General features: G+C 39.7%; 1 protein-coding gene across 4 annotated transcripts in view; it reads left to right on the forward strand.

The window, feature by feature from the left end:
• The window catches only part of GOLIM4 (golgi integral membrane protein 4), a 66,478-nt gene that overhangs the window by 48,212 nt on the left and 3,328 nt on the right, over positions 1-14,938 (forward strand). For 3 of the 4 annotated variants that reach the window (XM_008164982.4, XM_065557817.1, XM_065557819.1), the window contains 8 exons: positions 2,512-2,688; positions 4,120-4,464; positions 6,142-6,365; positions 7,644-7,723; positions 8,227-8,345; positions 9,789-9,956; positions 10,746-10,814; positions 14,085-14,165. In XM_008164982.4, the coding sequence (XP_008163204.1) occupies positions 2,512-2,688; positions 4,120-4,464; positions 6,142-6,365; positions 7,644-7,723; positions 8,227-8,345; positions 9,789-9,956; positions 10,746-10,814; positions 14,085-14,165 (1,263 nt within the window). The remainder of the gene's footprint in view (positions 1-2,511; positions 2,689-4,119; positions 4,465-6,141; positions 6,366-7,643; positions 7,724-8,226; positions 8,346-9,788; positions 9,957-10,745; positions 10,815-14,084; positions 14,166-14,938) is intronic. The other variant, XM_065557818.1, reaches the window with a different exon arrangement.

Genomic DNA, 14,938 nt, shown 5'->3' on the forward strand with positions numbered 1-14,938 from the left:
ACAGGCCAGTGTTTTGATGTGCTTCCATAATTGGATTTCACAGACTGAAAAAAGTAAAGACATGTCATTTCAGATAGCAATATGTGCTGGAAGCCAATTTTTCAAAGTAGCAGGCAATAATCTTTCTTCCACTATCGGCTAAAGTCCAGGGGTCTGTTTGCTAAACTCTTCAAAAATAGGTCTCCTGTAATCCCACCTAGGGCCTAAGCCAAAGTCTACTGAAGCCAATAGGAAACTTTTCATTGATTACGCTGGGCTATGGTTCGTCCCCTTAAACACAAAATCTGCACTTGCTTTTCTTTAGACTTTATCTGTCCACATACATAATGTTACACTCATCCTATTAAACAGCGTACTCATACATCTTGTGAATTCTGTGAAATCAACAGGTGATACTTAACACAGTTTGCATTGCTTTTCTTGCAAACCTGCTGAAGAAAGGATTCACAGCAGTTCTACTCAGACAAACCATTCAAAAAGGCACCCTATCATTGTTGGACATGTGGTAGATATTTAAAAGGATGGATAATGTCAGCAGTCAACACTACACTAATATTTGTGACTTGAATCTTTAAAGTACCACCACTTATGTGGATTTCTATAGCTCAAAGAGCCAGAAAAGTTAATATATATTATAAACTCTATTTTCATGCCAATATTAATTCCCTTTAGGCTAAGACCTTGGATGACAACTTTTAGCTTGGAATGATTTGTGTAGTGGGGTGGAGTATAGCATCAACCTTTGAGTCCTGAATTGGAGGAACTGAAAACACGGTTAAGAATATCCTGTATATAGTAATCTCTGGTTTATGGCCATTAAGGGGAAAGGAAATTTAGATTCAAGGATAACCTTTTATGTTTAAGACCCTTAATTCCAGTTTTATCCAAGGACTGTAGTTAACATTGTCTTTAATCTTTTCTGTAAAATGCATAGTCAGAGACTCCCATGAATCAAGCAGAGGAGGGGGACACAGAGAAAGTGAGACCTCCCTCCAGAAAAGCCAGACTTGTAATTACTTCACATTCTACTTTGCGTTTAGGCCTGTCCCTTTTAATCGATGACATAGTGTTTTGAAGATGCTTTGAGGTGCGTCTAACTTCGGACCTATTATCACATACTGCATCATGTCAATCTGTAGCACTGTGGAGTTTGTTTTGTATCAAGATTATATATTGATTTGATATGATGCATCATGTTTGTCTGATGTACTATTGATTGTTATGATATTATATCAAGTACACCAAGGGACTTACACAGTCACTGGGTGTGTACTGTAGCCAATTGCTAAACCTTCATTTGGATTTATTTATTTTTTTAAATCACCAAAAAAATGTTGGCGTTTTTACCAAAATAATAACTTGAACCATTTCATTTTATTTACTCCCAATCAGTAGTTCCTCACAAGAGTAACAGAGAATCTGATGCCTTTAGAACCCACTCTTTCCCCTCCAACAAGAAAGAGTGCTTTGAGCGATTTTTAAGAGTTGTTTAAAGCTGAGTGATTGTGTGGCAAGTTTTAGCTCCAAATAGTGTTAAATGTTTTCCCACAGAGTTATAAACCTTAACACAAGGAGAGGGGAAGTGGAACAGGAGAAGGTGGAGGGGTTATATGTAAATGGTAAGCTGCAGTGCTAGGCACTACCTTTCGTGTATCTGATAGATGTAATTGGTTATGAAAGATGCCCCTTCTGAAAATACCCTGCTTTCTGAGTTGAATGGTTTTTTCTTGTACACCTGCTTTATGGGGAGTGGCTTGTGAAAAGTTTCCCAATCCTGCCTGAACGTCCAGCATGGGTAGCTTGCTGAAAGTGAACAGATCTTCCATTGGCCTGAAAAACATCAGTGCAGTTGCAAAGAAGTGGATCCCTGACATCTTACTTACTGAAGGGATGTTTAGCAGCTCTAAATTTATCTTTTCCCTTCCCACTCACTCCCTTCCACCAGTGGAAGTGTTGTTACTTTATTTGTTGTTTTCCATTAAAGTTGCTCCAGCGTGATTGATTTTTTTTCTCCCATAATATTTTCTCTTGACTCTTGTCTATTGTTACCAATTATCTAAAGGTTGAAGATAGCTGAGAATTTTTAATCACTTGTGACTTTTTTTTTAAACTTGATTACTGTTTCTAAAAAGAATTGCATCTCTTGCTACTGAGCAGATGAGAAACAATCCATGGCACTCTGTTTCTTTCATTTTAAAGTGTGCAAAGAAAATTTAATCATTCCCTTCAGCTCTTCTTCTGCCTGGCATGAAAAACTAATCGCCATCGCTGTACTGTAGGGATTTTCCTGCGTGGTTTGTATTTGCATGTTCACTGTGATTGATGAATACGTATTAAATCACGGCTATCTAATGCATGGAAACAATCAGTCTTAAAATCTTGATGTTTGATCTGATGTGCATGTTGAGTGATTCTGTGTACCCATTTTGCCAACAAACTCACTCCGGAGCGAGTGTGTATTTTAATAACATGCTTGTCTGGTGTAGTACAATGGGTATATTTCAATTTTAGTCCCAGGTAGAAGAATATAAACAACTGAAGGACACACTCAACAAAATGCCAAGTTTTCGACAACCTGAAAAGTTAGAGCAGCCAAATGTTCCACAGGAAGCGACAGTGGCAGGAGCAACACCTCCAAATAGTGACCTCCCACCACATGAGAAAAATGCAGCCGAAGAGCAAAAAGAGGTGAAAATCATTGACTGCTGCAGCAATTTTTTTCCCTAATGATTTTCAACAAGGGGTTGATGAAATTTTTTGGACAAAAGTCTTTTTTGGATGAAAAATGCAGATTCAATTAGTGTTGAATTTGCCCGATTGTTTTGGTTGAAACACAAATTCTGAAGAAAACTGAATGTACCTTTTCAATATTTTACAATTCAAACATTTTTAGCTACCTGAAAATAAAAGTGCAGGTTCACATGTAAAATCCGGGGGTGAGCTCTTATTTGACATGTGTCTCTGCAAGTTGAGAATAAATATTTCTGAATCAAAATAAATAGGCTCGGAGGAATTAGATTTATATATCAGTAATATGAACATCAAAATTTACAGATAGGCAAAGAAAAATGTTGCTTGAGAACTTGATTTAAACATATTTACTTTTGACATATTTTGACGTATGATGTTAACAACTTGTGTTTTAACTGTTCTACAGCTTTAACTTCTTGAACCTCAGCATCTGTCATTAAATAATTGTGTGAAACCCCACATTTTGTGCAAATGTGAAAATTTAATATTGATAAAAATTGAAAAAAAATGCTTTAAAATAAACATCAATATTATCCACTACCATGATAAAACATAAAAATTGAATTCTGCCAAGCCTAAAAATAAAACACTTTTTTTTTTTAACTGGAAGATAAATATTTTGGGCTTCATTTTAGATTAAAAGTGGGTTGAGTTATTTTATGTTATTGTCATTTTTTAGTTGCATAGATCCAAGGAATAGATTCTGATACCCATGTTCACATTGAGTAGTACCTTACTCCAGAAGTAGGCCCATCAGTTCTAGTTATTGAGTGAAATTCTACTCAGCATGAGTAAGTGTAGTAGAATCTGGGCCTTAATTTTTATTGTAGAACATAGCTGATTTATGCCACCTTTACTCATGTGGAGTAATATTTTACTCCACAAGTTATCACTGACTTCAATAAGACTCTATTTTTAGAATAATGTGCTGATCATCATGATCAAGGTTGGAAATCTCACCCTTAGCATTTTCTAGAACATAACCAAATCTGAGTATAAATTATGAGTCAGATATTCAGCAACTACTGAATTTTCCAGGCACAATGTTGTGCCCTAAATAAATTGTATCCTCTTGTGCCAACAATTAATGTGGATGCTCATATTAATAAAGATGAGTCTGTTTACACATACAAATAGGTAGACAGATGTCTAGCTGCTACTTCAGATCACGTTGAGGTCTACATGAAAGAGGCCTTGAGTGATTATCAGACCTAATCACTGATAATAATAAACAGGTGGACATTTTCTTTTATGAACATTATAAAATATTAAGCCTTTATGGAAGTCATGCAAATGTTTTATAGTGTCATGGACTCTAGACGTAGACATCTCTGAAATATCATGGAATTAATATATCATTTTACACAGGTACCCCAGAATAAGGAGAAGCCACAGGAAAGGGAAGAAATAAATTCCAAGAGAAGAGAAGATGGAGATGAACCTTTACATTTGAGCAGAAAAGCAAATGAGGGTCACCCTCACAAGGAACTGAATATTCAGGAGCAACAAGAAGCAGGAGAAGATGAAGAGCAACACATGGACCAAGTTGAAGAGGAACACAAAAAAGAACTCGAGGAAGAGGAAATGGAGCAGGCAGGGCAACCTGAGAACTTGGTGGAAGAACAGGATCAAGCACCAGAAGAACATGACTGGAAAGAACAGGAACATAAAGAGGAAGCAGCCAACGTGCTGGGTGAACGCATTCACTCAGAGGTGCAAGATTCTCTTCTCAACAACAGTCACCCTTTCTGGCACCTGTCAACTGCAGGCCCTGCTTTGCACCTGCAATTAGTTGCAGATGTAATTAGTATCATTTGGATTTGCAGGCAGTTGAGGAATAAGGCAACATTTAAAACACAGCACTTAAATGCCTGGGACTCTAAGCATATGCTTAAAGTTAAGCACATGATAAAGTGCTTTCTGAATTGGGTGTAAATGTCTAAATGACATGAATTCCACTTGCAAATAACTGCAGGTGCAAAAGGGAAGCCACATTGAGTCCAGTCTAAAGCTTGGGGGTTGTGGGAGGGGAGGTTTGTGTTTGAGTTTTTTGGGGGATTTTCTTTACAATATTAGATTTGAAGTGTCCTCTGCCATAGCAAATGCAATTACATTTCCCTTTCAGTTATTGGTATAACTTTAGTAAACACTCTTCATTCAAGTGTTTGCTAATATTTTCACAAAGCATTTTAGCTGTAAGATGAACATGCCTAGAGGAGCAAAGGGAATTTAATGAATAGTAAAGGCAAGGTATATTCTGGGGAGCTTTAAATAGAAACAATAAGACCTGGAAATGCATTCTGGGTCAGGTCTCAAGCAGAACAATTTATTTGTTGGTCTCATCCAAGCCCCGTATGCATTTATCCATCTAACAAAACACTCACAGAATTCAAGCCTGATGGGAAAACGTTGGCTGAGGTGCTCTGGACTGGAATGGCAGGTAGGGACATAGTAGGCTATGAGGCTATGATTTGGCTGCAATGGCAGAGGATTGCGCAATACCTGCCTCTAGTGTGCCTGGTTGCAAACAATGTTTAGTCTCTCATTTAAGACCCAGTCAAGCTCTCATTCCAGTCAAGAATAAAACCACCATTGAATTCTAATTTTGTCAATAATCTCTATATTCTTCCATGGCTATCATTTTTTAGTAATGTACCAAAAAACAAAAACAAAGCCCACAATTTGGTGATGCTTTCAAGCTGTGTCATTTACCCAACTGTGCTTGAGTAGGTCAGCACAGTTTGCATTTAGTTCAGATATTACACAGGATGTATTTGGAGTGTGGGTTGGAGGACACGTACTATATGTTGGTATGTATTGGAGATAGCCATAGGATAAACTGCATTTATCACAAACCTTTGATTCTTTCACCTGCACTCTGACCACATGATCAACCCTACCTCCCATGCTCCTTCAGACAGCCTCAGACAGCCAATAGTACCAATATTTTTTTAACTTTCTAAAATATGTCAAGTGCCTGTCAACATGAGATCTTAGTACTGTGGCAGTGTCAGATTTATGGTGCTAAAAACTATACCACAGCCTCAGGTATTCTAATTCCCCTTTAAAAAAAAAAGCAGCTGTGATTATAATGGGAGCATTTAATGTGTAACGTCAAGTAAGATGATGAAAGCTTCAAGAGTGAAGTTTGACTCTATGATCACAAAACAGCTATTTATACATTGTTCTCCATCTTATCCATTGCCTGCATAATTCTCCCCCCTTCTCCCAACCTCTACTTTTCTGGCATCAGTGGTTTTAGCACGTCCCCTGCTGGTAATATGCGTTATACCAGGAAAATCATTCCGATAGTGAAGGGAAATAGGTACCCAAGAAGGCAGGTTCAGAAGGGTATATATTCAAACATGTTTCTTTCACTTCTTGACACAGAGTGTAACAAAAAGATACAAACTGGCCTATGAAGAACAGTTGGAACAACAGCATCTGGCCGCCCGAAGAGCTGAAGAAGCCAGACAGCTAAGGGAACATCAGGAATCTCTACACCAGCAGAGGCTGAAAGGGCAGTTATTACGGCAGCAGCAGCTTCAAGAAAAAGAGCTTGCACTACGGAGAGAGGCTGAACGAGGAGAAGAGCAGTACAGAAACCAGCTAAGGTTAACAACTTCCCTTACATGTATGCTGAGATCTGCACTCTGGGTTTCATGGGGTATGTCTGCACTTCAGTGTAAATTGTACCTCGAGGAGACATACCCTGCTAGCTGTCATCACACTAGTGCACTAAAAATAGAGCTGTTGAGGTTGGAGCTGCAAGAGGGGCTAGCTGCCCCGAGTACATGCCTAGTATCTTGGATGTTTATACATATTTTACCAGTACAGTCATGTGGCTTGTTTTGTGCTACCTGGTTGTTATTCCGTGCCCCAGAGGTAGCTACACGTCAGCAGTGCTGTACATAGACAATTTCAGTTTTTGAAATGTGTTAGGATCTTTTCGGATGAAAAGCACCCCATAAATAGACGATATTTTAAAATAATATCATGGGAACTTGATGCTCGTGAAAGTGAAGGGCTAATATCACTTGCTCCGTGTAGCTAATAGCATGAGTTAAGGATGAACTTTTAGCGTTAACTTTTTGGATTTTATTAAAAAAAAAATTGGTTTGATTCATATCCGTGATGTTGAAACATTTTTATAGCCTATTAAAATACAGAACCTTTGAGTGTACATCAGGCTCCTGTAAACCTAGCTTACAGTCTACGTACTGTAGATTATCTTCTCTCTCTCCCCCTCGCCCCCTTTCAGTCTCCCATTTAATAACGGTCTTCAGTTAATACTCTTTCTGCTCTCCTGCCAATAGTGGCCTTCACTTATTTTTTGAAGCTCAAACCTATATAATGATCTTTAGAGAAATATTTTCTGAAACACACAGTAATAGGGAAATATTAACATGAGTAACATTAAAAAAAAAGCCTTATTTCCAGGAAGTGAATTAGTACTGTCCAAATCCCCAATTCTAAAGGGAGTGTCACATAAGCAAACTCCTTGCCAAATCAAAGCCTAAATTGCTCAGGTACATGTGTATCACTTCTTTGCTTTGGGACCATTATTTAACAGCTTTTTGAATACTAGACTCTTTGATTTCATTTCTTAGCACCCTACATTTTCAAAGCACTGTACAGACACTAACTTGTGTCATTATAACAGCCCTACGAATAAGCCAATACTACCCACCATTTCTGTAGATAGGAAAACAGATGCAAAGGCTAGTAAGGTATCCTACACAAATGTTCCATAATGTACATTTCCTTTTACAAATGCTGATGGAAAAACTTAGCTAACAGGAAAGTAAACTTAGGAATCCTTAAAAAAAAAAAAAAGCAGCCAGAACTGTCTCTGTGAAACTGAAACTGTATTTTTGCATATAATTTTTTAGCCAACAAGCTCATTATGACAATATGGACCATGATATTGTACAAGGAGAAGAGGGGCAAGGCATCCACGAAGAGGATGGAGGTGAGATTGAATTCTCTTTCCCCCCATCTGAACTGTCTTCAGTGTCAGATTGTCTCATCCATTCAGAAATAAATATAGCGGTTTTGGATTCCAATAAGAGCACTGCATTTTCTTTACAATTAAAATCAGTGATTATGTTTCATTAGTGATTTGTGATGGTTGTATTGCTTAAGATATGGGTGCAGTTATGATTATATACAAACGAGAAGAAGGACGGCCTTGTGAAGGCACTAGACTGGATCTCAGGAGATTTGGATTCAGTTGTTGGCTCTCCCACAGACTTCTGGTGTAATTTCAGGCAAATCACTTAATCTTTCTGTCTCTCAGTTTCCCATCTGTAAAATGAAGCTAAATCTTTTGTCTGTCTTGTCTATTTATATCACAAGCTCTTCAGGGCAGGGACTACTACATGTATGCACAGCTCCTACCACAATGGGGCCTTTTTCTCAGTTGGGGACTCCAGGAGCGACTGTAATACTCATTCTAATAATTAATTTTGTCAGTGTATGAAAGGGACAATCAGCACCAAGATGAAGCTGAAGAAGTAGAAGACCAAATTAATGCAAATGAGCAGCAAGAACCAGAGCATCAAATAGAGAACCAGCAGGCAGACGAGCCAGCGGTAAGACAAATCTGGCTGTTGAAATAAGAGCTTGGACACAATTTAAACTCTTTATTTTATTTGTTTTGTTAGAAATGAGCAGGGTCATCATTGTTGAAGGCATTCTTTCTTTCAACACATCCCAGATCTGTGCTTCTGGTATAACCCTGCATGAGGATTTTGACACTGTTGAAACTTAAACTGGGAACACTCGGATACAAAAGCAGTAAACAAGCATTTCATCAGCTGTCTATCACAGTAGATGCCACCTTGGAGGGAGGAGAATCCAATTCTACATAAATACCTCATTATATTTTGTTCAGTTTTGTGGTGTATACAGGATCTTGCATACATGCATTTTTATTTAGAATACTAAATTGTGTGGCAAATATTTGAAGAGAAGAATATATATTAGCCCAAAGATGTTACTGGTGCCTTGGTAGCTGCAGTATTAAATCTATGGGATAATATTGAATAATAAGCATAAAGGAAAAACAGCATTTATTGAATAGCAAAGGTTGAGGAGCTATCAGGCATTTTCTCCCTTAAGTAACTGATTCAAATGTGGCTCAGATATCACAACCTACTGTAACATGGAGAGCAACTTTTGTGAGCTATGTGGAGTCAGGCCTGATCAGAGTTTGACACTTAACTATTCTGACCTGTCTTTGTTGTCCTGACTGAGCTGTACTTTATCAGGTGTTATCACCTGCTGTATTATCAATAACTGAAAGCTTTTCAGTATCTTATGTGGAATGAGTTGGTAGCCTCAGTCACTTGCATCTGAAGAAGTGAGGTTCTTACCCACGAAAGCTTATGCTCCCAATACTTCTGTTAGTCTTAGGCCAGGTCTACACTACCCCCCTAATTCGAACTAAGGTACGCAACTTCAGCTATGTGAATAACGTAGCTGAAGTTCGAAGTACCTTAGTTCGAACTTACCTTGGTCCACACTCGGCAGGCAGGCTCCCCCGTCGACTCCGCGGTACTCCTCTCGCCGAGCTGGAGTACCGCAGTCGACGGCGAGCACTTCCGGGTTCGACTTATCGCGTCCAGACTAGACGCGATAAGTCGAACCCAGAAGTTCGATTGCCAGCTGCCGAACTAGCGGGTAAGTGTAGCCAAGGCCTTAAAGGTGCCACAGGACCCTCTGTTACTTTTTACAGATTCAGACTAACACGGCTACCCCTCTGAAACTAGTCTAGTTCCTAGTAGACAGATGTGCACATCCCAGCTGTATCCTTATTCAGAGCTGACATACTTATTTCCAGTGCTGTAAATCTGGCACTTTTCATAATCACTAAGGTTTTGATTCAATGCCCGCTGAAGCCAATGGAAAAACTCCTATTGGCTTCAACGGGGACTGGATCAGCCCTGAGGTAACTATTACTATAATAATTTTCAAGTGAAATGGAATTGCTGAGACTAATGTACTTATACAATACACCCTTCTAAAAATTACAGAAGGCAGCTGTGGAAGATGTGAACCCAGCTGATGATCCTAACAATCAGGGAGAGGATGAGTTTGAAGAAGCTGAACAAGAGAGAGAAGAGAATCTGCCAGATGAGAATGAGCAGCACAAACAAAATAATCAGAAGCAGGATTCTCCTGCGATGGAGGAACATTTAGTGGTGAGCAGATAAAAGGAAGCATCTGTAGAACATGTGCAATTGTGTGTACATAGTAATAGCTATGTTGAGAATGGCTGTTCTAAAGATGCTGTACGAGGAAGGACAGTAACAAACATTCAAACTGTGATACCAAGACACTGACCTTTGTTTTTGTTTTAATTGGGCAGTTTTTATACTATATACAGTACACGCAGATAAAATTACAGAACTGCTTCTTGTGATATCTTGACCTTGTCTCTAATCCCATCACTCCCATCCCCGCTGACAGGCTCAGTGCCCTGTTTTGCTACCATTCTCATGTCACCTTGTGCACTGCTCCCTGCGTGAACAACTTCCCATTATAATTTCCAAGCCACTGCCCTGTCTTCACTCATATCCCTCATAAAGAATTTTACTTCCTCCATGATTCCCACAAGCAAGGTTTCCCAATAAACAGCCTGGTCTGTTTTTTCTTCTGTGTGTACCATTGCATCCTGCCTATTGTATTCGCCATTAGACTGTGAACTTCGTATGGCAGGGACTGTATTTTTTGTCTGTATGCTGTGTGTAGTCTGATTTGTGTTGTGCAATGATTTCCTTATAATCAGTCCACTGTCTTTTTTCAATTTGACTTGGTGTAAAGGATGTAACCAGCCTAATATTAATGATATTCAACAAATTAAAAATTTGCTACACTATCACTCTGGAATATAGGATATTTTAGTTGCAGTGCAAGTAGTTCTAACCATCTGGATTACTAAAATTAAGAGATATGCATGGTAGAACTACATTTCCATTCTGTTTCTGCAGATGGCAGGAAATCCTGACCAGCAAGAAGATAATGTGGATGAACAGTACCAAGAAGAGGGAGAAGAAGAGGTAATAAAAAGAGTGTAGAGTATATGTGGAACTCAGGTAGCATAACAGATCTCAGTTCACTTTGGTAAACATCAGTCAGTTTTATAAAAATATCATTTTTCCCTTAGTAGCTTTTGGGAAGATGGGAAGTAATCATCACTTCTCCCTTGGCCATTGATGTAATACTTCAATCGTAATTTTTTCTTTTGAGTACTTATGCTGATGTATGGCAGTCCATTAATTTTCTATGTAGTTTTTAGCATTAATTCTGCAGTTACTGAAAGGATTAAGCTGATCACAACTCAGGAAAAAAAACACAAACCTCTAGCCCTCCAAGTGTCACTGAAAGCCTCACTGATACTTCATGCTTTAATCACATACCTCTGTTTCATGCAAGCAGTTTTCCCAATTAACTACTGACTCCTTAGCTCAGACTAATTTATCCGTGGTTCATTTAAGTAGTTTGAGCTATTTAAGCTCCCAATATGCATGCAACTGAATAGCCAAGAAGCTGTCAGTACATTGCTTTCACACTGAGAAAACAATGGAAACAACTTTGTTTTTCCTCTTTAGAATTTTGAGTTGCATGCTAATCATGCATGCCTATATGCTGCTCTGCAGCTCTTCAACACTTAACTAATAATGGCTATTTCCTGCTTTACCTGTATTAGTGGACTACAAAGCAGTAGATATGATTGCTCAATGCACACTTATGAAATTCTGCTACTTTTTGTTTAGATTAAATGGTATGTATTTAACATTTGCCAGTTTCTTAAAATATGTTGAAGTCAACCCAGGTCATTAAGTTGCCTCTGGCAGTTATTCAGTGTTTTATATGAAATGATTTGGTGTCCATAAAAGAACTAACTGGCACACTTATAGGCAGTATTTACAGAGTAGTTGAGAATCAAATGCGTATGGAAAATGAGCTACTCTCCCCAGAGGCAGATTACAGTTTGATGGGGCCCTGGGCCAGAACAAGTCACCCCTTACACCTGAAGTCCCTCTGTTCCCCACCTGCCTGCACTCCTGCTGGGGAGCAGGGTCAGGGTACAGGGGTCTTGCCCCGCTCCAGCCAGCACTCCTGCCGAGGAGCAGGGTCAGGGCACAGGGACACCCAATTGGCCGGGGGACCCTGGGCATGGTCCCTGTTGGCTCAGTGGCTAATCCGCCACTGACTCTCCCATTCCTAGCAAAAGTCTTTCCAGCAAATGGATCCAAGTATATCACCAGAGCACAGTGAGGAACTTTACACTGCTGCTCCTTACAAATTTTCCTATAGACAATAAGAAAACATTTCAGTACAGGCGGAGCCACTGGAATAACCAGTTTTTTTAAAAAAAATAATGGGCTGGATTCTAATTTTCACCATTCCCTCTTTATGCGACTCTAGCAGTGTAAAGGGGCCATAAATCAGTAGTAAATTATATTTTCTTCCAATTTAAGACCTATTTATGTAGCTAGAGTGGTGTAAAAGGACCTTAGTGTGAATGTGAGTTGGGTCCAAGCCTTTTCACTGTGCCCAAGCAGTCAGAAACTTAGTCACATTGAAAAAAAATTAAAATATAATCTTTAGGTTTCCTGCAACTAGGGTATCCAGTTAAAAATCACATCACTTGATCCTACAGCTATTCCATGAACTGACCTCCCATAAAAGGCAATAGGAATCTTGTTGGCAAGACTAGGGCAAAATAAACCTGCAGAGCAGTGCAAGGAGACTGACATATAGAATCATAGAAGATTAGGGTTGGAAGAGACCTCAGGAGGTCATCTAGTCCAACCCCCTGCTCAAAGCAGGACCAACACCAACTAAATCATCCCAGCCAAGGCTTTGTCAAGCCAGGCCTTAACAACCTCTAAGGATGGAGATTCCACCACCTCCTAGGTAACTCATTCCAGTGCTTCACTACCCTCCTAGTGAAATAGTGTTTCCTAATATCCAACCTAGACCTTCCCCACTGCAATTTGAGACCATTGCTCCTTGTTCTGTCATCTGCCACCACTGAGAACAGCCTAGCTCCATCCTCTTTGGAACCCTCCTTCAGGTAGTTGAAGGCGGCTATCAAATCCCCCCTCACTCTTCTCTTCTGCAGACTAAACAAGCCCAGTTCTCTCTGCCTCTCCTCATAAGTCTGCTCCAGCCCCCTGATCATTTTCGTTGCCCTCTGCTGGACTCTCTCCAATTTGTCCACCTCCTTTCTGCGGTGGGGGGCCCAAAACTGGACGCAATACTCCAGATGTGGCCTCACTAGTGCCAAATAAAGGGGAATAATCACTTCCTTCGATCTCCTGGCAATGCAACCCAATATGCCGTTAGCCAACAAGGGCACACTGCTGACTCATATCCAGCTTCTCATCCACTGTAATCCCCAGATCCTTTTCTGCAGAACTGCTTCTTAGCCAGTCTGTTCCCAGCCTGTAGCAGTGCATGGGATTCTTCCGTCCTAAGTGCGGGACTCTGCACTTGTCCTTGTTGAACCTCATCAGATTTCTTTTGGCCCAATCCTCCAATTTGTCTAGGTCACTCTGGACCCTATCAGCCTCAGGGTCACTACACATATTAGTGAGAGAATATTAAAAAGATTAAGGAGGAATTGGTCTTTTGTATACACACCACTAAATGTCAGTATCACATGTCAAGCATGAAATCTAATTATAGGAGCCTCCTGATGGGACTGATTTAATCAAAACCACTGTACAGACTTAATACGGAAGTTTTAATTTTGAAAGAGAGGGACAAACTTGATAAAGAAGTCTCAGTTCCAATCTGAGCAGTATGTGCATGTGTGTTGGCTTGTAGTGGGGAGCACTGTATGACCATTGTACTTTAAATTCAGACATTTATTTTCAGAGCAGGTGAACAATGTGCTGGTGATGTTTTTTTAAACAGGGTTTTTGTTTTGTTTTGCATTTTAATACTACAGTAGAACCTCAGAGTTACGAGCTAACCAGTCAACCTCACACCTCATTTAGAACTGGCAGTACGCAAGCAGGCAGCAGCAGAGACCAAAAAGCAAATATAGTACAGTACTGTGTTGAACGTCAACTACTAAAAAAAAATGAAGGGAAAGCAGCATTTTTCTTCTGTATAGTGAAGTTTCAAAGCTGTATTAAGTCAATGTTCAGTTGTAAACTTTTGAAAGAACAACCATAATGTTTTTGTTCAGAGTTATGAATGTATCGGAGTTATGTTCGTAACTCTGAGGTTCTACTGTAGAAGGATTATATTTGCCACATGCTAATTTTAAAGGAAACCGGAACTTTGCAGAGCTGTATGTTTGTGCCTTTTAGGTCCAAGAAGATTTGACTGAAGAGAAGAAAAAGGAACTGGAACACAATGCTGAAGAGCCATATGGTGAAAATGATGAAAATGTAGGTACAATATAATAGTAGGTTTAGTTGTCTTTAACAAAGCTACAGTCATGGTAGACATTACACAATAAAGGCTGTAGCTCACTTTTAAGCATAAATTAACTTTCAAACTCTGCCTCAACTTCCTCCTGCCCTACTTCACTTCCTGATCTTCCCAAAAATCCTTTCAACCTAGAGAGCCCCCAGCTCTAGCATCTAGAATTCCTTCGTCAACTCTTCCAGCTTCACATGAGAATCACCCCCTTTTCCATCTACCAATACCTATTTAATTGCATCTCTAAATTTGCTCCCCACCCTCCCACACACACATCCAGGCTGCAAATTCTGTGCTGTGCCTCCAAGACACACAGCCCAGAAACTCTCCCTGAATCCGTATTGTGTTGTGTAATGTGCTATTCTGTCATGTATGAGGATTATAGAATTCTGTAAATATTCCATTATAACCACATTTAATAATGTAACTCACTAAAGGTATGATCCTGCTACTGTGAAATCAATGGGACTTTTGACATTAACTTCAACAGGATCAGACTGTAAAGGATGAAACTTTCATCCCCACCACAGCCTCTGTGGCATAATACAGGGCTATAAAACCCACAGAGCTAGATAGGGGACAGTCCCCCTGCCACAGGAATTGTATAGGACAGCTGCAGCCTGCCTTATGTAGGCCACTAGCAAGCCTCAACATAGTGGATGGGGTTATGGGCAGGCCTATAGCTCCACCGAGATTTTGTGTTATGACGCATCAGCTTCCAGAGCATCCCAGAATTCGG

This window comes from Chrysemys picta, chromosome 9 (assembly GCF_011386835.1).
Source record: "Chrysemys picta bellii isolate R12L10 chromosome 9, ASM1138683v2, whole genome shotgun sequence".
NCBI classification, from domain to species: domain Eukaryota; kingdom Metazoa; phylum Chordata; order Testudines; family Emydidae; genus Chrysemys; species Chrysemys picta.